This window comes from Brachypodium distachyon, chromosome 2, assembly GCF_000005505.3.
Source record: "Brachypodium distachyon strain Bd21 chromosome 2, Brachypodium_distachyon_v3.0, whole genome shotgun sequence".
NCBI lineage: Eukaryota > Viridiplantae > Streptophyta > Magnoliopsida > Poales > Poaceae > Brachypodium > Brachypodium distachyon.
The window spans coordinates 2,138,504-2,165,263 of NC_016132.3; the positions used below are offsets into that span (position 1 = coordinate 2,138,504).

Genomic DNA, 26,760 nt, shown 5'->3' on the forward strand with positions numbered 1-26,760 from the left:
AACTCACGAATGTGTTGCAAATTGTAACTACCTGTCGGTATGTGAATATCCAAATAAGGTAGATCAAGTAGGTGGGTGGGTTTGCAGTTGCTCGACGAGTTTCCTCGCACAGCAGTATTTGCTCTGCTTGAATACCGTTTTGCTGCCTCCCAGAGCATGAAGCTTAGAGGCACAGTGCAAGCAATTGCTAGATGGTGCTAGCCTAGGGAGGTCGTAGTAGACCAGGGGACAACAAGAAGAACCAGTGGAGTAGTCTTTGAAGAAACTTCAAAGCTTTGCACGTTGAATCATCCAGTTGGCAACGATTGACAGCCTTAACACAGCAAATTGTAGCAAAAACTGTGTGATAGCTGATTAGCTGGAGATGGGACTCCTAGTGTGCACTTGGAGCAACTGCAAACTGTCGATTGGTCGTCGCTTTCGCCGTGAAACTTTACTGCTAGATTGGATCGCTTTATTCATTCGTCTGTGAGAATATGGCCGAAACATGTCTCGCTTGCGCGCAAACAATCCTGTAAGCTGAAGAATTACGATGTAGGTTGGGGTGGACTAAGGTGTGAGAGTCAGCTACAGAGCTCCCTGGATTCGGCGTCTGCTCTTTGTTGATGACTGCACTGTTTTTATGAAGGCAGTTGAGAGGAGTACAATGAGGCTAAACAGAATTCTGCAGGATTATAGCCTTGGTTCAGGCCAAAGTGCTAATAAACAGAAAAGTTCGGTGTTTTCAGACCAAACTGTAGTGAATTGTTAAGATCAGGGGTTCTTGAGACTCTGAAAATTGAGTGTGAGGTTTTGACTGAATAATATCTTGGTTTACCAACTGCTTCTGGAAGAGTGACCGAGCAACATTTTGAACACTTAGTGGAGAAGGCTCGATCCAGAGTCCAGTTTGAAAGAAGGCATGTTTGAGAAAAGATGGCAATTCTGTAAAGTGGTTTTGGCTTTCAGGATCTGGAAAAGTTTAATAATGTTATGCTTGCAAAACAAGCATGGAGCTGATAATGATATCTTTCCTTCTCCTCGAAATGTTCATTCAAAGAAGGCCAACCGATGTCATATTTAAGGATGGATTGAGCACTGTAAAGTTTACAGAGATCAACTACCGTAATAGGGTATTGCAGATTGCTGATCCCCAGCTGATACAAGAGTTGAAGGAACAATATCTAGGTTATCTGCTAACTATGGTAAACATTGGCCTTTGCAATCAACATGCAGGAGGTGGCTGCCAAGCTACATGGAACCAGGGATGCATATCTCAGAGGAAACTGAGGAAGCATGCAGTTCTGTTGCTTCAGTAGTTGGGACTCGAATCTGAAAATCGGCATCTACTATAGAGTTACTTACCTGAATAAGTTGCCACGTAATTGGCATCTATCATGTAGTTTGTATGTAAAGGAGCAAGGACCTGGATTTACGAATCCGAAAACCTTCTGTGTGTCACTGCATCAGCCAAGGATCAAGCTGGTGCACACAGAACACACAAAGATGGATATCATTTCCATGTATCAATATTACCATGCAAATAGATATATGGTCCATGTGTCATAGACACTTTTTTCCATGCTTATGGCTTCATTTTTTTTGCCACACTATAGTGACAGATCGTGCATTGCATAAACTTATTTGTGACAAAATTACACTTTGGCCAAACATACCAGAAAAGCTGACACCATCAGAGTGAGCACTTGATTTCCAGGGCTCCAGGCCAACCATTCCCTCCATATATTCTCTTTACATGTTCATGGGAGATAACTTTCTCCACTCTGAGAGATAAGAAAAATAAAGAGAAAAAATAACAATAAATACATGATGATGCTAGTACTATTCAAGAACTAAATCAGCCTCTGAATTCTCTAATCTCTCCATTCTCCTTCATTCTGGTTCCTCATTTGCAGAATAGAGTCTCCTTTGTGGCATTTCCGGTAGTTGTGTTTACCCTGGCACACAGCAATTACAACCATTGAGAACCATGTCATCAAACCAAAAAAATGCAAATTTGGAGACTAAGAGAATGAATGACAAGCTCCTGCATTATTTCCATGCTGCGACATTCTCACCCATCAGCAATTTTGCAGAGGTAATCCCGTTGATCGTCTCGCAGTGGAACATCAGTAAAATCTGGACAGGGAAAAAAAGAGAACAACATGTTTCGGTAATGCCGACCGTACAAGAACCTACTATGTACTCCATAGTACATAAACAAATATGTTGAGAGTTTGAGACAGGACTGAGAGATAAACAAGTAGCACTTGCCTGCTCCATATATGGTAGAACCTTTGAAAGAAGTGTTCCCTGTGACAAGTGCCCCTTCCAAGTTGGCATTTGTTAAATTTACCTGCAAGATGGACCAAATGACTCCAAATGAAAAGATTGCCGTAAAACCATATGCAGTGACTAAGACAGCATACTAATGTAATCATCAATCATGAATGCTCGATTTTGTTCTAGTGAGTAGTGACAGTCCAAATTGGTCTCACTGAGCTACTAGCTTGATACTACTCTGATGATCAGAAACAAACAAAGAGAGTAAGTTTGGTGTGATGCTCACTGAACCAAACAGATGTTTTCCAGCAAAATTCAAACTAGCACTAGCATGTTCGCTGCTTATTCTGAACCTAAACGACTACGGCATCCTTTGCTGCCTACATACTACCAATGTACCTTTGTCACGTTTGCCAGTGAGAAGTCGGCGTTTCTCAGGTCGGTGTCGGAGAGATCAGCACCTGAATTGACCATCAAACATCCAAAAAGACAGTAAAATGACCAGGTTCATTGTTCCAGAACTTGACACTTGATACCTGAGGGGTATGAAGAACAAGAACAAATGCCAACCAGTAGTAGGCTATATACCTGTCAGGTCGGCATCGAAGAAGCTGGCGCCGAGCAGCTTGGCCCCTTTGAAGTTGGTCTGCCGCAGTATAGACTGCATGCACCAAGGAAAAAACACGCGAGTTCAGAACAACAAGAACCACCAGGAAAACAAACACTCTCTCAAGTCCTCAACATTCAGAAAGTTCAGAGCTTGCACTGATGAACAGCCTCATTTCTTCTCTCAAATTAAGTCGATCCCCATTTCTTTGGTGTCGCATAAGTTGTTGTGGTCAGTTTATTACCGTCTTGAAGTCCTGCTTGATGAGCGTCTGGCCGCTAAAGTCCTTGCCCGTGAGGTCCTGCCCCCGCGTCACCTGCTGCCCGTACGGCCCTCCTCCCTGCTCACACAATCACACGCCATTAACGCCACCTCGATCTAAGGGGAACCTTAACTAACTAGCTAGCTAACTCACCCTGAACGCCAGGGCCGGGTCGGAGGCGAGGAGGGAGGCGGCGACGAGCGCGGCGGCGCCGGCGTTGGCGAGATGGAAATGCAGCGAGGAGGAGGAGGAGCGCCCCGGCTGCGGCCCCGCCGGCGGGGGAGAAGGGGCGGCGAGCTTTAGGGCGCCGAGGATGGCGGCCATGGCCATGGTGATTTGGTCGATGCAATTCTTCTTGGTTGTTCTGGAGTAGCTCAGCCTCAGCTCGGTTCGGCTGTGTTCATGGCGGCGGCGAGCTGCGTCGAGTTTATCCGGCTCTTATCTGGCCGGGGCAATCAACCAATTGGCAGCCGCCACGATGGCTAAACACAAAGAAAGGAAGCCCAAAAGTAATTATGTCTTCTTTCAAGGGGTGAAAAGAAATGCACTCTAATTATGACCCTCGTATTTGGAATAAAACATTTATGGGGGTGTTTTCGGTAAAATACTCGTAACAAAAGTGCCCCCATCATTCAGACTCAGACCAACCAGCGACTACTCTTCTCGAAACATCCAGCCTCGCCGCCGGCGACCTCACCCGCCGCCGCCGCCGCCGGCGTCGAAGATGCCGGTTAGGGTGGTCGACACCGCCACCCCTTCCTCCCAGCCCTCCTCAGGTTCTTTCCCCTTCCCCTCCCTCGCCCTCCAATACCATCTCATCCCTACCCTATGCATGCGCGCCTGTTCTGGCTCGTTGTGTGATTCCCAGCTGTAGATCCGATCGGAGCCCGATCTTCACCTGCGTAGAATTGATCCATATGGCCGTAAGCTGCGCAGGAGTACCGATTTAGGATTTGGTCCTTATGGCCGCGTAATTTAAGTAGGCCGCTGTAGTTTGGCCACTGGTCCAGTGCGTTCGTGTGGTTTGGGGGATACAGATGGTGCTGTGAACCTATAGACAGAGTGCTGGATGAGAGTATTGGGCTAGAACAGATTGGTTGCGACTTTCAACCTCTCAAATGATTGTGATTTTGGGTCAAGTGTTTAAGGAAGCCTCCTAGATAGGATCGCATCATTGTTAGAGGTCCTGAATGTAGTGAGCATGTGAAAAACTGTGTTCAGTACTGTTTGAAAAGTAAAAGCACAAAGATGGGCACGCTCGTTGCTGATGCTCTATCTGGTGGATGCTCTTCGCTTTGCATTTCCCCGGAGCTGATACTCCCTCAGCCGCTTCCGGGCTCCAAGCTGCCAGGACCTCAGCCTGGACCCCTCATCAAGCTGAAGATTCAGGAGGTGCTCGCTGGCTTCAGCGACAAAGCTGCCGAGCCAATCATCCCTGGTGAACCTGCTTGACTGATGTTCAGTCTCTGTGGAGTCCCTGTTAGAGCATTTCCCCTGTAGTAGCTATGTTCCTGTAACAGTTTTATTTCTCGCTGAACTTTGTTTTTTGATCTGAACTATGTACTCTGGTTTCATTTATCTTATAAATGGGACCGGGGGGCCTTTGGCCTCCTGATACTCTAAAAAAAAGCACAAACAATGGAGATCTTGGAATAATGAGTTAATCTGACATCAACTTTGCGAAATTGACATGGCTATTGTTTTTCCCTTTCCTAAAACCAGTCCACCACACCCCCTCCCAGAAAATGCCTCTGAGCTGTCTTTCTTATGCCTTTTTAGTCTGGTAGTTCATCAAATAATACTGATTGAACTTCTCGTTTCAGGTCAAGACACAAATGCTGTGCAACCGACTCCTCCTAGCTGTTCACTCTTAACTGCTGGAAGAGTAAGTTTGTTCTTCCATTATCTGAAACATTTTTTTGACCAAGATGGAGGCACTGGAGCTTGATTTTAATCAAAGCTCATTGTTCAATCCGTAGTTATCATGCAATTTACGGATTTTGGTTAACACCGTGTCTACTCATAAAGCAAAATGTGAAATTTTCCTTTGAATCTATCACTACTTATGACAATTACCGAAGCTCTCATTTCCTTTTCTGCTTCTTTTTTTTCTAGTGGAATTCACAGCTGTCCTTGTGCTCAACTTTTCTTTTAGAACACACATTGCTTGTATTTTAAGGCAAGGAATAACAGTGTCATTGCTCATTGGTTGGGTATGCTTTCAAATAGCTGGAGAGTGCCTGTCCTCGAGAGTGTGTGTCCCTGCAAAAAAAAGAGCTGGAGTGCTGTTTAGCCCCTGTTTTCTCTTTGCTATCCTCGAATATAAGTTGTTGTGTTCCTGTTACTGTGGATTGGTCAAATCTAACTGTATATTTCTTTCAGTGTTTTGCAGGAACTCAGAATGTTTCAAGTCTACAAAAGGATGAAGCGTGGAAAGTCAATGTGCGTATCCATGGCTGTGATCTTGAACAGGGTTATTTATGTGGAACTATGGAAGCACTTAATGTTCCCTTAGCCGATACACCTGTAAGAAACTTGTTCTTCTTCTACTTTGACTCTTAACTTTATATGTTACATCTTTTCCTTGAGAACATTTATGGACAGATCCAGCCATTTTTTCTATAAAATTACCAAATCCACTAGTTTTTCTTTGCTTCTTGTTATCATCCCTAAATCTGCAATGCCAGCATGCACCTAAGTAGAAATTGGACCACCATAGGCTTTCGTCATGAACTAGAAAGCAAATGTACTGCTGCAGTCTTCAGAGGCAGACAATTTTCGTTGAAACATTCTAAACAAAATTGCACCACTTGAGAAGAAAATTCTACAACCAGGAGATCAAGTATTGCCTGTATCGGGGTTTTAATGAAAAAAAAATCAAGTATTGTTTAAGAGAGTCGCTAGAAGTTGGTAGGTTTACAGTTGATGCATTATGCTTTACTCTCTGTTCCACTCACCAATTTTAACTTTGCTTATTGGCTCTCTATCCGTAGGTGGTGACATTCTGGGAGGGGGAAATAGTAGATGCTAAAAATTATACCTTTTTTACTGGCAAGTGGGAGGCATCGTGAGTATTTAGTTTTATGCTAATATGATCATTTACCTCTGTTCATATGTTTATGTCCTGGTGCAGGATAGCATTCCAAACTTACTACTGAAAATATAATTTCTGCTTCTATTTTGCAGACCAGAGGATGATGTAAGACACTGGTCCAAGTTCCCATCATTTACTCCTCTTCTGGTAACCAATTACCCAACTTGCTGTAGTCAGTCAACATGAGTTTGTGATTACATCTCTCATTATGTTCTTCTTGCAGAGTCAGGTCGAGATAGATGGTGGCAAGTCGGTGGACCTTAGCAACTATCCTTATATATTTATGGTACTGCACTACTACATTATATGTTCATGTACCAATCATATCTTAAAATGCTGAGCTCTTACATTATTAGTTTCCATTCTTGTGATGCTAAATGCAGAGATGGAAAGAGCAGTACTTTGTGAATGTTGGAGTTGACTGTGGTTTGACCATAGCTGGTTTCTACTATGTCTGCTTTTCATGTAGCGATGGATCTATTAGTGGCTTTTATTATGACCCAAACAGCAGGTAATGAATATTTTGCTGCTGCGTATTTAGTTCCATATTAATCGGATTTTGTTGATCAAGAAATTGTCCCAAACATCTTCTGTTCTCTTTATGTGCAGTCCATTCCAGAAGCTTGAATTGAAGTGCACCAATGAGAAACAATCTGGATTTACCTTTTCTTCATATGAGCTGCAGTGACAGGTATAATGCTATTATTTGAAGTGGCAGGGATTACACGGGCGAACTTTCTGCGCGTGCCAATATTACATATAGCGTGTTTGTACTGAACTCATAGTTTCTGTTAAAGAGTTGAGAGGTCATATATGTATGGATGTACCGGTGAATTGTTGCAAGACCAAACAATCATGTAACTCGGTACTTTTGTAATCTGAATGAATATATTCTGAAGAGAAGCTCGCTTTTTATTGTCCAAAATTGACACGTGTATTTTCTTGCGCCTACATATATGTGGCTGTGTCCAAATTAAGTGTGAAATGAGTGTTGCAGTTTCTTATTTACAGGCATGAGATATGCCTGTTTCCATAAATATCTCTACACTTGAGGATGTTTCCATAAATATCTCTACACTTGAGGATTTCTGATTCTTTTCCAATGCTGCAATGTTGTGGTTCCTGATAATTGAAAATGTAAATCTCTGACACAATCATGGTACTGAGGTTTATCCGAAGAGAAACTCAATCAAGATTGCAGTCTTTTTAAATTTTGTTTCTTGTACAAAGCTGCAGAAACGTCCTTTTGGTTAACATGCAAGACGTTCTTACTGTACTGTTAATTCTATGAACAAAGTATACTTGGGGCATGCTCTTCATCTTCGCCTCCAGCGTCTAGATATTGTAAGGTGAACAACTCTCTACTGATGCCGTGTCATAATGTCTTGGTCTCTTGCGTCAAGCAGTGGTTAATTCTCTAATGAATAAAACTCTTCTGCATCTGCATGTCATAAGTTTCCAGTTAGCTAATATAATGTTCAGTGATAATGTTTTGCAGTTAAGACTATCCTTGCACACTTTGGGAAGCTTACCTTCATAAGCAGAGGGATGTGTAGACAGTGGAATAGGAGGTAATTCTTCTCTCCCTTCTTGCTGGAACCAAGAAGATATTTCCTTTGCCCTCTGCATCAAAGGCCTTTCAACATTCTCGCTCCAGGCATCTAACAAATTTAGGACAGCCTCGGTAATAGCTTCTGCGAGGACTTTATCATCTTCTCCGGGCTCCAGCTTCAACATAAGGTATCTATAGACTGATATTAGCTTCTTTACCATGTGCCTTCTGTCGATGTTATATGATACCATTGTGTCTTGGATTCTCGAGACCATCTGGAGGGCAGCTTGATATATTGTAGCAAATGCATTTCTGAATATATCAGTTGCTACTTCAGACATTTCCTGGTTGCTCCAGCCTTTGTTTTCATTTTCTGACCCGCATTCTAATATTGGTGCAAATGTCACAGTCTTCTGCTTGGATGTCTTGACACGGAGCTGCTTTGATTCCATCAGCATTTCATTGGCTTCCTTCATTTCTGACTCGAACCTGCTGCTGACCTTGAAGTATGGTTGTTCCTGGCGTGCATTGGGGCTCGGTGCTGGCGTATTCTGCCTTGACGATGCTTCCACGTACACCTCAGGTTCGTCCGCCAACTCAGCAACTACAGTTCACATAGGAAAAAAACATTTATCGCACTTCATCGTAATGAAATTATATTAGAATCACTGGTATCTTGCTTCAATTGAAGTATGAGATATATAGACAGGTGATGTCGTTTCAACTGAACAACTGAATCGTGATAATTCTGACAGACATACATACATGAAGGTGGGTGTAGTGCTGTGCTTGGGGTTCCAAGGTGCTCTTCGGCATTTTGTAGTGATGGGCCCGTGCCGTAGTTGTCGTCCAAGCTGGGCCCGATCCGTGGCGTCCACATCATCATCTCCTCATGCGCGGGCTTCTTCTTGTGATGCAGAAGGTGCATCCATTTCTTAGCCTTGCTCTTTACCTTGCCCAGCACCGGCTTCTTCTGGCTTCCGCCAGGGGTCCGCGGTGTCCCTGTGGGGCTCACCGGCGGCGCCTGTGGTGAAGGGCCCACCTGCAGCGTCCTCAGTGAAGGGCTCACCAGCGGTGCCCGTGGCGATGGGCTCACCAGGGGCGCCAGCAGTGGTGAAGGCCAATATCGCTGTTGCTCCTCCCATTCATCAAGCGGAATTGGGCCTGCAGACGAACGGTCACCTCGATTAACTTATGTGAGACTTTGGAATTGTAAGCAGGTAAGCACCCAAACATCTTTGCACAAGCACTTTCAGAACAAAATGGGAAAATAGTCAAAATATTGATCAAGCCAACTCGTATTTTCCAAGGTAAAATCACCATAAGAAACTGAAAAACCATGTCTGTGAAGATGAAATCCAGATGAAAACCAAGAGATGTCTTACTATGTTGGAGGACGAGGTGGTCGCCTCCACGCTTGGTGCTGATTCCACGCTTTAGTTTTCTAAGCTCGTTCATGTTTGTGCAGGAACTGGGGACCAAAAATCCAGAAATTCTTGAGAGGAGGAGCCAAAACGCTGCTTTGCAGGGGTTGGTTGTGCTGGTAAGGTATGGTAAGGTAAGAGATGGGGATTCTTCGGGGGCTATATCCTAAAGTTGGTAAAGTTGGGTTTTCCATTTGGAAGTTATAGTGGTGGCAGGGGTAAAATCTGGGAGAGCGGTTGCGTTTCGCCATGCTATTTTGGGGGGCGGGTGTTTGGTGGTCAGGACTCAGGAGGCTTTTCGTGGGAAGGAGACCTCCAGAGCTCTCTTTTCATATGTTCCATAAGATCATTGCTTTTACCTCATGCTTAACTGTCCATCGCCTTTTCAGGGTTACAACTCTTTTAATCGTTTTCTTTTCTTGCTCCTCTCGTGGCTAGATTTTACTCTTCATACATATATAGTTGCCCCGAAGTTCCAGTTACCCTTTCATGTATACAGAAAATTTCTAGTACTATAGCTTAGTTCGAATACAACATGTACTAGTGCGGGACTCCTTGTATGTATATACCGGGATATATATGCTCATGATATCGCCGCTAGGTACCTTATCCATCGATCCTTGATTAAATCGCAGATAGTAGCAGGCCGACGATGCTGAAAGACAATTAAGCAAAAGATTGATCCATGGCGACGGCGATGGAAACGGAGATCAACATGCTCTCGGACGATCTCGTCCGTTTGATCCTCATGCAGGTCGACGTGGCCACCCTCTTCCGCTGCGCTGCCACGTGCAATCTCTGGCGCCGCCTCATCGCCGAGCCCTCCTTCCTCCGCCGCTACCCGTGGCCGCCCCCTCTCGCCGGCTTCTTCGCGCAGCAACGCCACCAGCTTCTACCAGGGTTTAACAACGTTAGCTGCTGCAGCGGCCTTCTCACGTTCCTCCCGTCGTTTGGATCGTCGTCGTCGCCTCGGGTGCTCGGCAGGTCGCCGCCTGAGCTCCTTCTTCAGAGACGCCGCCATCGACGACCTCCTGCTCGACCGTGCTCTTCCACTGGCCTCGCACAGCGGCCTCCTGCTGCTGCGCCTTGGGGGTCCCAACGAGCAGGTCGTCCGACTGGCTGTGTGCGACATCCTCGCTGGCGCATGCCACGTGCTGCCCGGCCTGGACTGCCACGGCAGAACCGGGTTCAGCTTCTTCGAGCCTAGCGGCTGTGCCATCGTGCCGGACGACCCGGCCAATGCCGCCTTCAGGGTGCTCATGATCGGCATGGACAAGCATGAGTTGCAATTCAACCTCCACGTCTTCTCCTTCTCCGGCGGCGGTGCCGAGCGGAGCAGCAGCTGGAGCGCGCCTATAAAGTGCTTGGACATGATTGAGCACAAGGTGTGTCTCCTGGAGCACGAGAGCGCCGTCGTGTGCAACGGGACGGCACACTGGCTCTTTGGCGGCTGGCGGGACGAGGACGGCTACTTCTTCCACGTCCTCGGCGTCGACCCTGCCGCCGATGACCGAGACGGCCGGCCACGTGTGACCCTGACGAAGCTCGTGAGGCCAAACAAGCAGGAGGAGGGACGGGGTACCGAAGTGCGGCTCTACGACGCCGACCATCTCATCACCACCGCTGCCGCCAGGGCACCATCATCGGGGACGAAGACCGCGCTCTCGAGATGCCTGTCGCTCTGCGTGTACCGCCATGAAGGCCACAAGCTAGAGATCTGGACTCCTGGAGATGACGCTGCAGCAGCTGACGTGTGGGTCCGCACCAGGGTGGTCGAGCTGGAGCAGATGGTCCGGCGGCTTGGACGTCCGACGTGCGTGCACTTGGGAGAGAAGAGCGGCATGCTGCTCGCCGTTCATGATCGCCGGGGGCGGCGCATGTACATTGCCGATCTGGAGACGGAAGCAATGGAGGAGGAGGTGACGGAGCACTTTGCCGGCTTCAGCCGCTTTGTGCCCATGGAGATTGATTGGCCGGCCTTCTTCGCGTCCAGGCTTGGTGGCAGGTTTTAGTAGTTAATGGCACAGCCACAGCTTGTGTAGTTTCTTTAATAAAAACAGTGAGTCTCCGTCAATTTATATTACCCGTAGTAGTATGTGTTTGGATGTGGACATTGACAATTGGTATTGGACATTGGCATCGTGTGAGGATTGAGGGTGATTAGACGGTCTAGACACTTATTCTGGCTCAACATTGATCATTCGGCGGTCCGGATGTAACAAGCTGTGCCCATAGTTTATATCCAATATTGAACACTCATTATTCCACATCCCTACATGCTTTGGGGAGTTGCTAAGATCGAAACTTTATATCCAAAACGCAGCAGATTATATATGTATAATCCAAGCTAGACATGCTTGTTAATTATTTCAGCTGTTGCCTGTTACAAAAAAATGTTCACTTTTTGCCTGTTGTTATGAAAAAATGTTCAGTTATGAAAAAATGTATTGTCAAGAGTGGGATTTGAACCCACGCCCTTTCGGACCAGTACCTGAAACTGGCGCCTTAGACCAACTCGGCCATCTTGACACTTTGTGAGAATGGGGCTTGCTCATCATTCCTAATGCATCTTAAAGCGTTAGGAAAATAGTCATTTTCTGTGACAGTTGAGCAAAAAACAGAAGGCCCAGATCAACCACGCGATCTTAAAGCTTCGCCGTATCAACAGGGGAAACACGCTAACTAAACACTAAAGAGCTTATGTTGTGAAAAAAAATTGATACTATCACATAGGGTTCAGAAGCAAGAGGCATCAGTGTCTCTAGGTTAGCTGCTCATCACTGCAAGAAAGAACGCTGTTACAATGTGTACACAATGTTGTACCGATGGAACAGGTTCTCGCCATGCTCTCTGTAATCCTCCAAGGTGAACGTCTGCGTCCCAAACTTGCTGGAAGCCGCGAAGGCAGCAGCACCCCGCCAGGCGTCCAGAATGGGGTCGGCTGCTTTGATGAGCTTCAGCCGCGCAAGGTATGGCCTGAACTGCCGGATCCCTGATTCCAGCCGGGGAATCATGCCGGGGAACAGTGAGGTGCCCCCGGTGACAAGGATGGATTGGCAGAGGCGCTCCTTCACAGACTCATCCTCCATTAGCCTCCTGAGCGAGATGCTGACCATCTCATCAATGCCTGCCTGGTCGACTCCGATCATGCCCGGCTGGAACAGTACTTCAGGGCAGCGGAACCTCTCAATCCCTATGGCGATTCTGAAATCTTCGGCAGTAAGAGGTCGGACTTTATGAGGGTCTGGAGTTGGTTCAGCAGCTTCATGTTTGTTCACAAATGTAGGGTCCACCTCCTGCACAGGGAAGCATCATATTTAAAAATAAAATAATAAAATAAGTTTTGGCTTGAATATGAAAAAGTGGTTATCATGGATAAAGAAGCCAGAGAGTGGACCCTTACCTGGAGCTTCGATGTGATTCGAGCAAGTTCTGATTCATCATAATCGTTCTCATCATCATCCTGATCAGTGTCTTTGCTCATCTTTTTGTATACCAACCAATCTTCATCTCTCATTCCGAAAGTGTCCTCCCCTTTTCCCCGATCAAATGCAGCAGTAGTGAGCAGCCGCATTCTTTCTTTCTGGGCGGCATTTAGGCGCTCGCCACGGCCTACAGCACCAGATGAATTATTGTTGCCGTTAACTTTTTGTCGCTTCCTTTGATCAATTTTCTCAGAAAGATCTGAATATCGGGCACGGAGCTCTTCAAAGTATAACTCTGGGTTCTCCCTGTACAGTTAATACCAAATTAGGACGACTAAATCTTTAACACAAGAGCCACCACATATTATCATGAAAGGTAATTAACTAATAGTATTACATGGTGAATAGCAGCACTCATTTTTATCCTCAATATAGACAAAGGGGTAGTGCTTTGCTCCTCATAAAAGGGTTATACGTAACTTGTACAAAAATTTGAAACCATTGCAGCTCTGAGCTCAGTGATAAGTGGTTGCTACAATTTGCCCTAAAAAATAGGTAAACAATATCTGGTACTACAAAAATGTAGATTGTCCTTTGCTCCTACATTTAGACTTCAATGAACATGGAATGTCTGGAAAGAACAAAAAGCTATTAAAAATGGCTTTGGAATAACTACTTTGTCAACAACACACATGCCACGTTATTTCACAAAGGAGGACCTTATCATTTAAGACAATATAAAACAAAGTATGAGAAGCATATGGATGATGAATTTCAGACTTAAAATAGTAACTTACGTGCGCCTTTCTTCTTCTTGCTTCTCCCTCAATGCTTCCTCCTCAGCACGCCTCTGCTTGGCGCGCAGCCGACCCTCTGTTGTGGTTTTAAGCAGTATCTGTTTCTTCTTTTCCTTTAACTGGTAAAATATGCAAAAGTGGAACGCATCAATGGTTAGTGGTTGAAAGTCTCAAACCTTGGGAGATAGATTTATCCTAACAGCATGGAGGTGCAAGGAGATCCCAAAAGCACATCAAGGAACATAACAGTATCAAATGATAACAAACACACACCTGCTCTGGTGTCAATGTCTCATCAGGGACAGATACAAGTGGATACTTATCAGCTTCTGAAACATCTGCTTTCTCCTCGTTGCCATTGGACTCCCCCTTTGCTTTTCTTATGGACTGTATTTTCTTCAAAATAGCAGACTTGATTTCCTGCCGGGAAAGATATCCAGCACTAGCTAGAATAGATGTTGCTTCCGGTTCCTCAGCTTCATCAAGTTGTTCCATTAATTCTTCTAGGTCTGAAAGTTCTTTTTCCAATAACTGTATCTTCTGAGACCTCTTTGTAGCAGCAAAGTCTCGCAAACGTTGACCAGCCCTTTCCTTCTGAGCTGCTTTCCTTGCAAGTTCTTCCTCAGATGGCGGCTCATCTACCGGCGGGGGTACCCATGGTAGCTGCCAATACCTAGTTTTCTTCTCAGCTTCTTCTTTGTTGTTCTGCAAACTGAAGTGATCAATTCATGGTGTTGCAAGAATATATTCATATAATTGCCAAAATATACTTCTAGAAACATAAGATAAAAAGATAGTCAATTACAATCAAAAGCACTGTCCATTCTATAGAAATACATTGGAAACTGGAAACTGATAATTCTGAGAATTGATAACAAAGAAATATATACAAGTTTCGTACTTTGAATATCTGCAACTCCGACATATAATCAGGAGCTATATAACAATGTTCCTTCTTTAGCTCTTCAGCCTTTTCCCATGTAATGCTTGCTCTATTGAAATATTAAAATGGCTACTGTTAGACATGCACATGGTAGGGAAAACAAATAATATGAAGTTCTTCAGAAATATGTGCTGCTGATACGTACGCATGATAGGGATATTTAAGAGAGAGAAGCTGCCTCAGGAAATCAGTAATATGAGATCCACCAACATTTGTTCGGCAGCATGCCCCCAACACAGGCTGCCCTTTTAAGAACTGAAACCAAATCCAACAAAGCATTTTAGTTTACAGAGCAACAACTATTTGAAATATACATATGGATAATGAAATTTACTGAGACTTTTTCTTGAAAACGTGGTCTCTGAAATAGTCAACGACACAGCTAATATACAGCACATCCCTAGCAAACAAATAAAGTGTTGTACATTTGCTTTGCTTCTTGACTATTTCAGGGACAATGGTCAAGAGAAAAAAAAATCCTTTCTGTGGTTACTGATTAGTGAACCATGGAATGGTGTCTAGCATGGAAAACAAGGTAAGCAGAGCCACATGGACAAAGTACTGGAATAATATTATTGGCTAAAGCTTTTCACAATCTCCCAATATATTAAGGTGTGCTTTTGACAGAAGTTGCGACACCGGGAGCAGGAAAAGTGACAGCAGGCATGGAGATCAACAAACAATCTTATGGCAGTATCTCTTTCTTTTCTTTTTACGTTTAGTCTAGCACCTGATCTGCAAACAGTTACTGTTTATCTAAGTTCAGAATTAAAAATATTCAGCAATATTTCCTACTACACAGATGCAACTGCACTCATGTTCGTGGTTGGTATGACAAAATGAATCAATGGAATGTAAAAAGAATTGTATGTTTCATAAAGTTGAAAAAACCCGTGTCTTAAGAACATAGACTTACTGGAACAACATGGCATGTTCCAAATTCACATGAAATAGCCAACCCATCTTCTCCACAGTTTCCAAGCTTCTGATTGTACTTGTAACTAAATGCATCATCGATGCCAAAAGCTGAAATACAGATAGTAAAAGAAAGCATTAAAACGACATATTTATGTAAAGATAGTTACCAATATTACCACTACTGCTAGATGCAGTTCATAAGAATGGCACAGAAAGAGAACCAAGCTCCGCTTGGGTAGTCAGCCCAGCGAGGTATGCAGGCTGCCCACCAGGGTTCGACCACCAAAGGTCACATTCTGGTGCCTCGCCTTGTGAAAATTAATATATGTATCTATACTTTGTAGGAATGCAATCACGCATCTCTTACAGTTCAAATTTAAAAAAACAATGGCACAGAAAGATAACAGAACACATTACCGACAGATGGCACACCGTATGTCTCAAAAAGAAGTTCTGACATCCGTGCTCGAGAAAAGGATGGATTGCACTCGCACTCTGTCATAAGAATGGGATGGCCCACCTGCCCAGCACCATTGTTAGATTTCAACAGTATTCAACCAAATTATAGTTATATGAAAAGGCAGAAAGATGTGAAGTTCGAATATACATGCAAATATAGAAGCTACTGATAATTCAAATCAAGAACTATCAGATTTAGAATTATAAAGCTAACTGAACTGATGTGTAGGGTTTTCACTTGATAATTCATTGCATACAACGTTAAGGGGGAAAACTCATTAATTGAGAGAATAGTTCATGCTCGGCATCTATCCAAAATGAAGTTGCATAAATGTTACTGGCTAACTACTAGTTCAAAAATGCCAACTCGTCATGAGTTAATCCTTACCATACAGTGTTCAGGAGAAAAACTCATTAATTTCCATGCTCGGTATCAATCTAAAATGTAAGTTGCATAAATGTCACTGGCTAGTCCCCACTTGTCATTTACCTCGCCTATGCTTGGAGGCTGAGACTAAAGTTTTTTCTCAATCCATTGGGAAACTGTTTGACTTTTGTTATCCAGAAAAAGACAAAGTTTGACTTGGAAATATCCATACTAAAATATATTCTTAAAGTGCTTCATTAGCAGACCATATGAATCTCATATGCTATAATATATTTCTGTTGTGGCTAGTCTTATCATCAGTTCAATATACACACTCCACTGGTGACTAGAATATAAATTGACATGCATAACCAACCCTTGATTCCCTCCTTTTCTTTCAGTTATTCTACGGAACTAACTAAGAATTATGGGACGGAGGGAGTAATAGTTTCTTATGTGTTAACTGCAATGAAAAACAAAGGGGAAAAGGAAATAATAAGTCTAATACAACACAAAAAGGAAAATATTCAGGAGGCAGGTGTTGACACCACATGTATTTACCTCTGAAGTGGCACCTAATCGATCAAAAGCATAGTCGAGAATCTACAGCAAAGAAATAATATCAGATCAAAAAGGTTAAAGAAGTACAAATTTGTAGTTGTGCCTTACAAATGTGTTACAGTCTGGACTTTCTTATGATCGATTCCCAACCACACGTGTCACGTAATTTATCTTTAAAAGTTGAATATGCATGATTCTGGTGTGTTTACACTCGTATGAATTTGTTTTAATATGATTTGTCATCAAGCATATACTCCGTAGTCAAGAATTAAGAATTGTGCATGCCTTAAATACTGGATATATATTGCTGGTCTAAAAATATATATTGAATATATATTGTTCTTTATCAGCTCACGAGAACACACATATAACTTATCCTTAAACTTTAATATGCACTTTTCAAGTTTGCTTACACTCATATGAATCATTTTCGCAACTATTTGTGCACCTAAATAATGTGAAAACTAAAAGAATACTCTGGATAAAGGATGATAGGCCACAATCATCGTCCAGTTATTCATTTGGAGCCCCCAAATACATAATAAACCATTAGCAGATCTTGCTGACAAGTCAAAAGTGAGGAAGATGTTGATTATAGGAGTACGAACATATTCCATGTACTCGAACTGATAGACCACATCATCATCAAATGGCGAGCGAATTGACGTCCGTGTGCAGTCGAAGAACTTCATTAGACCAGGATCAGTGTCTCCAACAACCGTGACAGTTTCACCAGCTGCGTAGGAAACAAGCTGCAGTCAGTTGAATCATCAGAACTTTCTCCAATCCTACTACAAGTCCATCAGCTGACGCGAACATAAGGGATCCAAACAAGTAAACTGCTACCGCTTTTGTTTGTTCAGATAACCATGAACCCTGCAGCACACAGGCATAATCGCAATGATAATTCTACAGACATCTGTCTTCATAAAGTTTTCAGATGCACTCGCAGTCGCAGCAAGGCATGAACCAAAGCACACCATCGGAACCGTCCTACCAAACACTAAGCATCGAAGAATTTCTCAATGGATCGGAAACAAAACAAAGTCTCATAGACAGCACCCAGTTACCAACGGAACGCCACAGTGATCTTCCGAACCCGCGCAGCAAAGCAGGCACTGTCGGATTGCAGCACCGCAAAATCCACACACATTCGCAACACAAACGTAGCCGTGAGATTTCTAAGCGTAAGAAATAACGCGGGGGGGCACGTCACGTACCGGAGCTGCGGTGGCGCGGCCGCTGCACGATGTTGCGGAAGGCGACGCGCGGCTCCTTCTCGCCCGCCCACCTGCACGGAGGAGAAGCGACCACTCGCGTTAGCGTTACAGAGTTCCGCCTAGGGTTAGGGTTTCGGGGGGGAGGAGTGGTGCCGGGCGGCGGGGCTTCGGTACCCGATGCGGAAGGTGGAGGCGCCGTTGTCGATGACGATGGGGGTGGAGCCCGGGATGCGGTCGAAGTCCGTCTCCCGCGGCGGGCGGTGGGCCGATGACGACGACATCCCGCGGGCGGCGCCGGGAGGGTCGGTCGCCGGAGACGGAGGGGATTTAGGGGGGCTTTGCGATGCTTCGTCCTCTTCGCGAGCTCTCTGCCTGTGCGTTTATGATGGCGTGGGAAGAAAAGAGGGAAAGGATCATTTGACGGAAAACTCCCACTACTCTCACTTAATTCGTAAGGGGTAAGACTGTTTTGTGTTTCCATCCTCAACTGTTAAATCGGTGACTTCTGTCTTTTGCATAATCGAACTTTCAAAACATGTTTGAATTTCAAAACGGGAACCTCCCCGCAGACTTCACTTTAAAGCCATTTTCTTTCGAAAAATTTAACTTACTTCGACGGCTCGTTTCCCCTAAATCGAGCAACACATATTTATGTGACTTGAACTCGTCGAATAGGACTTCTGACGAAGAGACCCCTATTTATGGCCATGTATAAATTCAACAACAAACTCAATGTCGTTTTATTCTCGTGATGAAATTCACTGTCCTTGGTGCCAATATGAAATCAGAAGTTACGATATGATATCACCGGTATGATTAGTTGGAAAATTAGTTTCACCCAACTTTATAGTTTGGCGGTGATTGGCAAATATCACTATACCCTTTCACATTCTTATGACTTAGTCTTTTTAATTGTATTTAATGTCTTCTTATTACTCTGTAGTTCCAATTTATATACACGGCAATTATATATATTTTGCGCTTATACGGTTGTCTTTTAAGGCATTCTCTAGCAGCTCGTTTGGACCTACAATTCTAGAATTCATTTTGGATTTTAGAAATCAACTTGGTTGGTTTGAAACGAAAATGCCTAACACTGTGTTTGGATGTATGCATTGAAACCTAGATATTAGACATTGGTATTAGACTAAGTACCGAATACTACGATTTGGATTGTTTGGCTGGTCAACTATTCGATCCGGACATTCGGGCTCGATATCGTGGGTTTGGTCTCATAGTACAAAATCGCGATGGCACAATTCCGAGGGGTAAGCCTCGACACCGCTGGGCATTCGGAACTGCTCGACGACACCCGCGTTGGACCCTCGCTCGAAGCAATTTCCCCCTTTTCCCCGCCTGTTCCGTCCCTCTTCCTAGCTCCCGCACGAGGTTCCAGCGGCTGCGGCCCAAGCAGGAAGCAGCAGCGCCCTTCCTCCCTCCTCCTCCTCCGGCGCCGGCGCTCTTCTCCCGCGACACCGCATCCCCGCACTAGACCACCTTGCCATCCCTTCCCATCTCTCTCGTCCGCGCCCGCCCGTCCCCGCCGCCGCGCCCTCCTCGTCGGCTCGTCGCTCCCGAAGAAGAGGACCGTGCGTACTGCGTAGGTACGGTGGTGCCGCACCATCTGGAGCGGTGGCGCGTGTCCTAAGGAGCAGCTCTGCCTTCCTCCGACTGGGCACGCCGCCGGCGGCCTCCCGCCCCTCCTTTCCAGTAGCCCTCCCTTGGGGCGTCCACCCTCTCATCTCCCTTCTCTCTGCAGGTTCGGGGGGCCATCTCGACCGAGCTCGGCGCAGGTCCAACATCGTGTGCTGAGCAAGCAAATTTGGATTCCAGCCACGATGATTAATTCTTCTCATCTTACTGTAAGTCTGTTCTTCTGTCTTCTCTCTGACCTGACCACCCTCTATCTCTCTTTTCTCTCTGCAGGTACATTGGATTACCTCTTTTCTATCTACAATGTTGTGGCTACAATGTCAAGATTACAACGTTGTGTATATTTTCCAATGTATTTTTCATTTTTATTGTCATCTGATATATATATATATAGTTATTCAAATATATTTCAAATGTTATACGGAGTATATTTTGAAATGTGTATAAAAACTGTATATCGATCATACTCATACAACCACAATTGATAACTTTGACCATCCAAACAAGATTTGGTATTCAATCTCAATATCAAGTTTGGGTTCCGAATACCCAAACATCCAAACAAAAATATTGTCATTCAACATCAATATCAATATCCTGTGATATTGGCATTGGAGCAAATGCAATGCCAAGTCTCTCAATGTCTACATCCAAACAAAGCCTAAAAGTATTCAATCCGAAATTCCATGAAATTACATTATAACTAGAGTAAAATACACCACTAGTTTATGAACTCGGCAAAAATGAACATTTTAGTCCACGAACTCGGAAAACGCACGCTTAAACTCCTAAACTGAGACTACTATGTCACTTTAGTCCAAAAACGGTTCGACACGATTTAAACACGCCATGTGGCCACCACGTCGGCTTCTCTGACCCCTTCACCGGTGTCCTCTCATCAAAATTGAGCGTTGTGGCTTGATAGCAACCTTAAGGCGAGGCGACGGCGGCAACGGTGTGGTTCTCAGGGCCCCAAGATCCCCGTCTGGGCACGGCGGCCTTGCCCCTCACGGGCGTTTCGGGCATGGTGATTTTGCAAAAAAAAGTACGTCCTGAGAAATCGAGTAGCACACCGGTCCTGGCCGAAACCGACGTGCCAGTCACTTGGCGTGTTTAAGCCTCACCGAACCCTTTTTGGACTAAAGTGACACAGTAGTCCCAGTTTAGAGATTTAAGTGTGCGTTTTCCGAATTCATGGACTAAAGTGTTCATTTTTACTGAGTTCATGGACTTGTGGTGTATTTTACTCTTATAACTAACCTAATTTCTCATTAAAAGATATCAGTTTTTTAGAATTGTCTCTCACTCTCCAAATCCATGTCGTAGACAAACATGATTTTTTAGCCCAGAATTCAAATTCAACAGAATGAAATCCTAGGAATTTTTTTAATTCATTTCGTTTATAAAAAATGAAATGAAACGAGGGATTCGTACTGGATGAACCTACTTGCATGCAATTCCGACAATCGAAATCTCAGAGAAACGATATCATGTGACTGAAAATTTCAACAATCAAACGTGCTTTGGTTATGCCAGTCAAACGTGCTTTGGTTGGACCTGCTAGCATGAAATTCCAACAAATCAAAATCTTGAGCTAAAGTTGTATCATCATTCAAAACATCCCACGCATTGACGTACAGGCAAACAAATCGCTGCTGGATCTTGGACTTCGTTCAACTGAAGTCGTCGGCTAGCTACACTGCAAATTTCACCCAGAAAACCGAACCTCGATCGGTTCATGGCTATCTATCTAATCTCTGCACGTAGTTCAGTCTTTGCTTTGGCTCTGCAGAGAGTACATCTTGCCGGTAAACCGGGCAGCAGCAGGCTTCTTCTCCTCCTCCTCGCCGCCGCCCACCTTCTTCCCTCCTGCAGCAGCACCACCAGCGGCGGCGGCCGACGCGCCTCCGAACTGAAGCACCCGCTTCCCCTGATCACCCTTCGCCGGAGCCGCCGGCGCCCGCTCCTGCTCCACCGGCTTGCCGTCCATCCGGAACCCGACGCCCGCGAACCGCCGCGGCCCCTCCGCCGCCTCCGCAGCCGGCACAGGCACCGGCGTCGCGAGCACCGGCTCCTTGTAGTCGAGCGGCACGGCGAAGTCGACCTCGCAGTCCGTCTCCACCGTCGACACGGCGCCCCCCGGCCGCGCCTCGATCACGTCGAACCGGTACACCGCCTCTCCGCCGCCGCGGCCGCCGAGGCCGTGGAGCTTCTCCCTGACGGCGATCGTGTCCCCCTCCGTCACGCACGCGTACCTCCCGAAGTTGTAGCTCATCCTGAAATCAAAACCCCAAAATCAAACATCTCGATTCAAATTTCAGATTTCAGATTGGGGAATTGCTCTCTTTGATTGATTTAACACTTACAGGTCTTTGAGGTCGCGGATGTTGAGGAAGGCGGAGGAGTGGGGCTGGAGCTTCAGGAAGGTGGCCTTGGGGAGCTCGGCGTTGCGCATCATCACAAGCCCGCCTTCTCCGGCCGCCACGCCCAGCTGCTCCATCATCTGCGTCGGCAGGTGCACGAACCCTTCCTCCGCCACGAACTCGTGCACGCCGCAGTGCGACCTCCCCCGCTCCCCGCCGCCCTCGTTCTCGATCGAGAACACCATCGGGAACTGCACGTTGATGGAGCTGAGCCTCTCGAGGGCCGACTGCGGCATGATGACCTTGTTGCCCTGGTCGTAGTCCTCGGCGTTCTTCTTGTCCAGCAGCGACATGGGCCGGCACCGGTAGAACTGCGCGAACCGCCCCGTCTGCTGCGCCTCCAGGAACGCCTCCCACCGCTCGTCAACGTCGGCGCCGTCCTGCTCCTTCCGCTTCATCTCCTGCCAAAGAAGAAACGCACGTATATATATAATCTGAATCTGAAGCTTGCATGCTACTGTACTAATCTGAGAACTGACGGCGTGATTAATTGGGTTCTGTTAAGTTGATTGAAGGAGTTTGCCGACTGGATCAGCCGTACGTACCATGCGATGATCAAGGTTGATCGTGGACGACGATTGATTTGATTCGCCGAAATCCACTGATCAATCTCAAGTTTTCTCAGCCGAATCGAAACGAATCGCCGTAAGGTTCGCGTTCTTCGCGTGCCGTGAAGCTGCAGGACAACACCGGAGGCTTTCCTGTATATCTATGGCGTGTGCTACGTAGGATCCCAAGCTGTACTCGGACACGGACGGCTCAGATCGACTCCCACACTGATTGATTGATTACGGCCGGGTTAGGAGGCAGACAGGGCGGGCCCGCATGGCAGCGAACCCGACATGGACAAGAAGAGAAACGCGGGACCGAGCCTGCGCCCATGACATGTGGGCCCCGATCGTCAGTCACGAGGCCCGCGTGGCAGCGAACCCGACACAGACAAGAAGAGAAACGCAGGACAGGCCCTTCTCCGGATGACGTGTGGGCCCCACTCGTCAGTGTCTAGGCCCAATTTGAGTTTGAGGCTTTGAGCCCGTTCTCTTTTTCTTTGACTACTACTCCTCCCGTCGTGCTCTGCTCCTCCTCCGTTCCGCGCCGGCCGCCTCTAAACCCTAACCCTAGGGTCAGGGGGTTCCGAGAGAGAGAGAGGGTTTGGAGCTACGGCGGCGGCGGCCATGGCGGCAAGGAAGGAGCTCTCGAGCACTCTCAGGAACCTCAAGGTGAGTACCAACTTTATCCGGCCCTCGGCTATTTCCCTTGCCATGGCTTCGGCCTCTCACGGGGTGTTCTGTTCTGTGTGTGTGTCCCGCAGTTTATGCAGCGCGCGGCGGTCGCGCAGAAGATCGAGGACAAAACCGAGGTGGATGTTGAGGTGGAGGCGGAGGTGCTGACGCCGGCGGCGAACGGAGGGTTTGGCTCATCGGCTCGAGTCGCCAGGAAGTGGTATGGGGATCGAAAGATTGGGTCTTCTTAGTTCCAGCTGTTTTATCTGTGTTCCGATAGTATTTGGTCGTGTTCTGTTCAGGGAATTGGTGTAGAGATGCTAGGTTTGTTGGACTGCACGATAGGGAATGCAAATTTTGTAATTCTGTATGCTATGGTGAAGTTTCTGACCACTGAATTTGTTTGATGAACTTCTTGACCATTTCGGTTGAAGGCTTGAAATGTTTGCTAGCGTTGCGTGTGACTGCATGATGTCAATGCAATTTTCGTAATTGTGTATGTTGTAACGGAGTTTCTGACCACTGAAAATTTGAAAGAGGATCGCACCGATATCCGTTGAAATGTTAGTGCGCTATTGAAAGTGACCGTTTCACTTAGACAACTAGACGCCAAATATGGTGGAAAATATGACTGGAAAAGATGCTTACAGCTGTACACAGCTATGTGATAACAGTTTGGCGGAGGGAGGCTGTTGACCGAGCGTTACAAGCTTGTATGTTTATCTTTGGCCTTAATCCTATGGAGTCTGATCATAAGCTAGAAATTAATCTGTATTTTCCATTAATTGTTTGTTAAGAGGGATTTTTCTTCCAGTTTCCTCTTGAGATGCAACTTTTACTTATTAGCTGCCTACTTATGGAAGCAGATCTTGATGAAGATGTGCGAGCTTTGATATGTCAGTGCAGACTAAATGATACTGTTTTACTTTTTCAGTGTAGTTGTCATGGAGGGTAATCCACACCCAGGAGCTGTGAAGGGTCGAATGTCATTCCAAAATTTCAATCCATCTATTGATGTGAGTTCTGTAGTGTTCCTTTTGTAACATGTCCTTCTGGCAGTTATTGTCCTTTAGACGTCTGTTCCCTTACACAAGTCTAGACCTGTAGAAACTAAATGAAGAGGCAAGTGGACACCAAACGCAATCAGCTTCACCTAGTAATTCTCAAGAAGACGGTGCAAATCCCAGCAGGTTAGCTATTGTCTTGACTCCTCTCTGCTCAGTTACCTTGGCATCCCATCTGTTGCAAGATATAACTTTAGCTAGTGGTCAGTATTGCATGTTGCAAATGTATTAAAAATATAGTTAGTTCAGATCTTAATGTGGACCACTGTGATAATCAACATATTCAAGAAACCTGTAGAATCCACTTTGTTGAGCTGGACATGTCTTTTGAAGTGCTGAAATATGAGCTATGTATTAAAAGGAACTGTATGCAAGTATACAAACTTGTATTTTCCATGTTGTATTACAGCAGCATGGTATTTTTTTTTAAAAAAAAGTTCTGGTTGCATGACATAAAAAGTCCAGAACTTGAATACATATTTGTAGAAGTTTTCATTTAGTTATGGCCAAGTATTTTTTTTTAATTTTGGGTTCAAACTGGTGCTCAAAATTCAATTCGCATTCTTGAAAATCTGTCAGCATGCCATACAGAGGGCTTTGCGGACAACACATTCACCAGAAGACTTCTTGCATTTATACATGTTATATGGCTGTAAGCATCATATCAGCCTTCCTTTGGCATATGTAATTTTGAGGCTTTCAAATGACTAACAAAAGGTATTTCCATGTGACACCATTTGCAATGGAATTGCAGAACAGATGATGTATCAGCATCAAGATTTAGAGGCTTCAATGTCGATAGTTCAGAAAGCATATCTCTGAATGACCTTAAGAGAAAAGAGCCCGAGCTTGAGATGGAAACACCACGATCTCAAAAGCTGCCCAAGACCACTGGCCAGAATGTCGATGGTGAATCGTCTTCCCAAAGCAATGGCCGTGGGTCCCGCAAGTCGAACAAACACGAGAAGCTTGATTGGAATCTTCTCAGACGTCGGAAGTCAAAATGAGCTTCAAGTTAGCGTTAGCCAAGACTCGCTCCTGTACTCCATCTTGTACTCTGTATCTGACCAGCTTTTGTGCGCTGTCTCCTAAATTATTATCTACAGTAGCAGGTAGCCTGGTTAATCCTGCAGTGCTATAGCTGTTGTTAACTTCATGAGAAGCGTAGTGCCGCATAGCATATTTTAGTTGGGGAGATTCTATGTTGGACAATTTCTCTCTCGGTTTTGATGTTGGTTTACACCTTTACTTTGCTGTAAGATGTAAGACTCTGTAACACAGCCGTGTGTATTACAGTTTTGGGAATGTGTTTCTGGTATACTGGTGCAATTATTTTATGATTGGCAGTGCAATTAAGTTTTGCTTCTGTACTACTAGAATCGAATAGCTCTCTCAGAAACACAGGGAATCAGCTGTCGCCTTGAGTATTATTTTTTCAGAATCTGGAGAACTTTGTGCGGTTGGCAGAGAAAGAACGGAATGCACAGGGTGAAAAGGTACTGCCACCACCATTGCTGCCACAACGGCCGTTGCCGCTGTAGCTACCCCTGCTGTTGTAGCAGGGGATACTTATCTATAGATAAGTACTGTAAGAGCTGCCGCAAATTAAGCCACACTTATCAAAACGAGTCAACGATGTCGTATTGTTTAGCAAAAAACTTATTGTAATTATTACAAATTATTACCAATAATAATTTGCTACTCTTAGGCAAGCATATGTGGGTCTATATAATAAACTCGCAGGATCAAAAGATCAACACAACGGAATAAATCAAGGAACCAACACTGTCCACAATCCTCGATCCCGATGTCGATCTCGAAGAAGAACACGGGTGCCCTATGCTTGGTGGCTCTCATGGCCATGGCGGCCGTTCTCATCTCCTCATGCGATGCACACAATGAGGTTAATTATGCGACGCCCATGCGTGCATCGATCCCTCTCTAGCTTAATCACTATGTTGTGTTACCTCCGTGAATTTCAGCATATGTTAGCTCCCTATTTTTTGCCAATGGGGCAATAGGTACTTCATTAACAGTGATATGTATACTTACATGATTCGTGCATATATATATGCATGCAGATGGATGATGCTCTTTCTGGCTCGAAGGTCAAGTGCTGGCTGAACGATTTCGAAAAGTGCACCCGTGAGAATTGCATCCAGTATTGCAGTATGCCCGGCAGGCCACTAGCCACAACAGCCTACTGCGTCAACTCAGACGCCTGCTGCTGCCCCATATAGCCCAGCAAATTAAACACCAGGTCGAGTTTAGGTCATTTGTGTTCTCTTTTGCACCATTTGTGTAATGATCTGAAGGAAATGACCTTAGCAGCTGGCTTTGGTTTCGAAAAAAATTTAGCAGCTGGCTTTTTTCGGAGTCATATTATTTCATGGTTTTGCATGTTGTGACATATATAGTTTTCGAACCATTTTCGGTTAAAAATGCGTGTGCTTACCCGCAAAAAAAAAATTAAAAAAACTGTGAGCATCTCGGAGTTGGAACATTC

At 45.2% G+C, this 26,760-nt stretch overlaps 7 protein-coding genes, 1 long non-coding RNA gene and 1 other non-coding gene across 10 annotated transcripts; 4 read left to right on the forward strand and 5 right to left on the reverse strand.

Moving 5' to 3' along the window:
- Positions 1–1,678: 1,678 nt before the first annotated feature.
- LOC100832450 (thylakoid lumenal 15 kDa protein 1, chloroplastic) lies at positions 1,679–3,593 on the reverse strand. Its single transcript, XM_003568480.4, has 7 exons — positions 3,285–3,593; positions 3,114–3,209; positions 2,851–2,923; positions 2,662–2,723; positions 2,254–2,335; positions 2,058–2,118; positions 1,679–1,937 (listed from the first exon to the last, which is right to left on the reverse strand). Exons 1-7 carry the CDS (start codon positions 3,459–3,461, stop codon positions 1,886–1,888), a joined length of 603 nt encoding a protein of 200 aa, XP_003568528.1. The 5' UTR covers positions 3,462–3,593; the 3' UTR covers positions 1,679–1,885.
- Positions 3,594–3,749: 156 nt separating this feature from the next.
- On the forward strand, positions 3,750–7,150 carry LOC100834309 (glucose-induced degradation protein 4 homolog). Its single transcript, XM_003568486.3, has 8 exons — positions 3,750–3,907; positions 4,955–5,016; positions 5,514–5,657; positions 6,125–6,198; positions 6,318–6,372; positions 6,449–6,511; positions 6,609–6,736; positions 6,835–7,150. Exons 1-8 carry the CDS (start codon positions 3,856–3,858, stop codon positions 6,911–6,913), a joined length of 657 nt encoding a protein of 218 aa, XP_003568534.1. The 5' UTR covers positions 3,750–3,855; the 3' UTR covers positions 6,914–7,150.
- LOC100835532 lies at positions 7,005–9,299 on the reverse strand. The gene is made up of 4 exons (XM_010232147.3): positions 9,163–9,299; positions 8,543–8,941; positions 7,758–8,381; positions 7,005–7,666 (listed from the first exon to the last, which is right to left on the reverse strand). Exons 1-4 carry the CDS (start codon positions 9,233–9,235, stop codon positions 7,635–7,637), a joined length of 1,128 nt encoding a protein of 375 aa, XP_010230449.1. The 5' UTR covers positions 9,236–9,299; the 3' UTR covers positions 7,005–7,634.
- On the forward strand, positions 8,855–11,468 carry LOC112271168. 2 transcript variants are annotated; one of them, XM_024460239.1, is made up of 3 exons: positions 8,855–8,997; positions 9,246–9,335; positions 9,837–11,468. In XM_024460239.1, exon 3 carries the CDS (start codon positions 10,461–10,463, stop codon positions 11,211–11,213), a length of 753 nt encoding a protein of 250 aa, XP_024316007.1. In that variant the 5' UTR covers positions 8,855–8,997; positions 9,246–9,335; positions 9,837–10,460; the 3' UTR covers positions 11,214–11,468. The 2 variants fall into 2 exon arrangements, with proteins under 2 accessions (XP_024316007.1, XP_024316008.1); XM_024460240.1 differs by having other exon boundaries at positions 9,246–9,325.
- Positions 11,469–11,649: 181 nt separating this feature from the next.
- Positions 11,650–11,730, reverse strand: TRNAL-CAG. Its single transcript has one exon. It is a non-coding gene; the product is annotated as a tRNA-Leu (tRNA).
- Positions 11,731–11,755: 25 nt separating this feature from the next.
- LOC100842636 (actin-related protein 5) lies at positions 11,756–18,269 on the reverse strand. Its single transcript, XM_003565280.4, has 12 exons — positions 18,066–18,269; positions 17,892–17,962; positions 17,280–17,407; positions 16,672–16,713; positions 15,702–15,804; positions 15,283–15,392; positions 14,512–14,621; positions 14,325–14,415; positions 13,697–14,128; positions 13,424–13,542; positions 12,605–12,932; positions 11,756–12,497 (listed from the first exon to the last, which is right to left on the reverse strand). The coding sequence occupies exons 1-12, from the start codon at positions 18,170–18,172 to the stop codon at positions 12,000–12,002; spliced, it is 2,139 nt and encodes a 712-aa protein (XP_003565328.1). The 5' UTR covers positions 18,173–18,269; the 3' UTR covers positions 11,756–11,999.
- Positions 18,270–19,031: 762 nt separating this feature from the next.
- On the forward strand, positions 19,032–19,947 carry LOC112270978. Its single transcript, XR_002963713.1, has 2 exons — positions 19,032–19,495; positions 19,651–19,947. It is a non-coding gene; the product is annotated as an uncharacterized LOC112270978 (long non-coding RNA).
- A 1,287-nt stretch (positions 19,948–21,234) lies between these two features.
- On the reverse strand, positions 21,235–22,633 carry LOC104583017 (ubiquitin recognition factor in ER-associated degradation protein 1). The gene is made up of 3 exons (XM_024459867.1): positions 22,513–22,633; positions 21,911–22,368; positions 21,235–21,820 (listed from the first exon to the last, which is right to left on the reverse strand). Exons 1-3 carry the CDS (start codon positions 22,513–22,515, stop codon positions 21,313–21,315), a joined length of 969 nt encoding a protein of 322 aa, XP_024315635.1. The 5' UTR covers positions 22,516–22,633; the 3' UTR covers positions 21,235–21,312.
- Positions 22,634–23,012: 379 nt separating this feature from the next.
- Positions 23,013–25,591, forward strand: LOC100838897. The gene is made up of 5 exons (XM_003568501.4): positions 23,013–23,187; positions 23,280–23,410; positions 24,125–24,206; positions 24,298–24,380; positions 25,009–25,591. The coding sequence occupies exons 1-5, from the start codon at positions 23,143–23,145 to the stop codon at positions 25,259–25,261; spliced, it is 594 nt and encodes a 197-aa protein (XP_003568549.1). The 5' UTR covers positions 23,013–23,142; the 3' UTR covers positions 25,262–25,591.
- The last annotated feature ends 1,169 nt before the right edge of the window (positions 25,592–26,760 follow it).

Coding starts and splice junctions, on each gene's coding strand:
- LOC100832450 (XM_003568480.4), bottom strand. CDS start 3,461: ATGGCCATGGCCGCCATCCTCGGCGCCCTAAAGCTCGCCGCCCCTTCT. Junction 2,924..3,113: donor TCAAGCAGGACTTCAAGACG/GTAATAAACTGA, acceptor TGGTGCATGCAG/TCTATACTGCGGCAGACCAA. Junction 2,336..2,661: donor CACTGGCAAACGTGACAAAG/GTACATTGGTAG, acceptor TCCATCTTGCAG/GTAAATTTAACAAATGCCAA.
- LOC100834309 (XM_003568486.3), top strand. CDS start 3,856: ATGCCGGTTAGGGTGGTCGACACCGCCACCCCTTCCTCCCAGCCCTCC. Junction 6,373..6,448: donor CATCATTTACTCCTCTTCTG/GTAACCAATTAC, acceptor TTCTTCTTGCAG/AGTCAGGTCGAGATAGATGG. Junction 6,737..6,834: donor TATTATGACCCAAACAGCAG/GTAATGAATATT, acceptor CTTTATGTGCAG/TCCATTCCAGAAGCTTGAAT.
- LOC100835532 (XM_010232147.3), bottom strand. CDS start 9,235: ATGAACGAGCTTAGAAAACTAAAGCGTGGAATCAGCACCAAGCGTGGA. Junction 8,942..9,162: donor CCACCTCGTCCTCCAACATA/GTAAGACATCTC, acceptor GTTCGTCTGCAG/GCCCAATTCCGCTTGATGAA. Junction 8,382..8,542: donor AGCACTACACCCACCTTCAT/GTATGTATGTCT, acceptor TGTGAACTGTAG/TTGCTGAGTTGGCGGACGAA.
- LOC112271168 (XM_024460239.1), top strand. CDS start 10,461: ATGATCGGCATGGACAAGCATGAGTTGCAATTCAACCTCCACGTCTTC.
- LOC100842636 (XM_003565280.4), bottom strand. CDS start 18,172: ATGTCGTCGTCATCGGCCCACCGCCCGCCGCGGGAGACGGACTTCGAC. Junction 16,714..17,279: donor AGTTCGAGTACATGGAATAT/GTTCGTACTCCT, acceptor TCTTTGCTGTAG/ATTCTCGACTATGCTTTTGA. Junction 14,129..14,324: donor CGGAGTTGCAGATATTCAAA/GTACGAAACTTG, acceptor TTCAGTTTGCAG/AACAACAAAGAAGAAGCTGA.
- LOC104583017 (XM_024459867.1), bottom strand. Junction 21,821..21,910: donor ATCCGCGACCTCAAAGACCT/GTAAGTGTTAAA, acceptor TTTTGATTTCAG/GATGAGCTACAACTTCGGGA.
- LOC100838897 (XM_003568501.4), top strand. CDS start 23,143: ATGGCGGCAAGGAAGGAGCTCTCGAGCACTCTCAGGAACCTCAAG. Junction 23,411..24,124: donor GCTCGAGTCGCCAGGAAGTG/GTATGGGGATCG, acceptor TTACTTTTTCAG/TGTAGTTGTCATGGAGGGTA. Junction 24,381..25,008: donor GACGGTGCAAATCCCAGCAG/GTTAGCTATTGT, acceptor ATGGAATTGCAG/AACAGATGATGTATCAGCAT.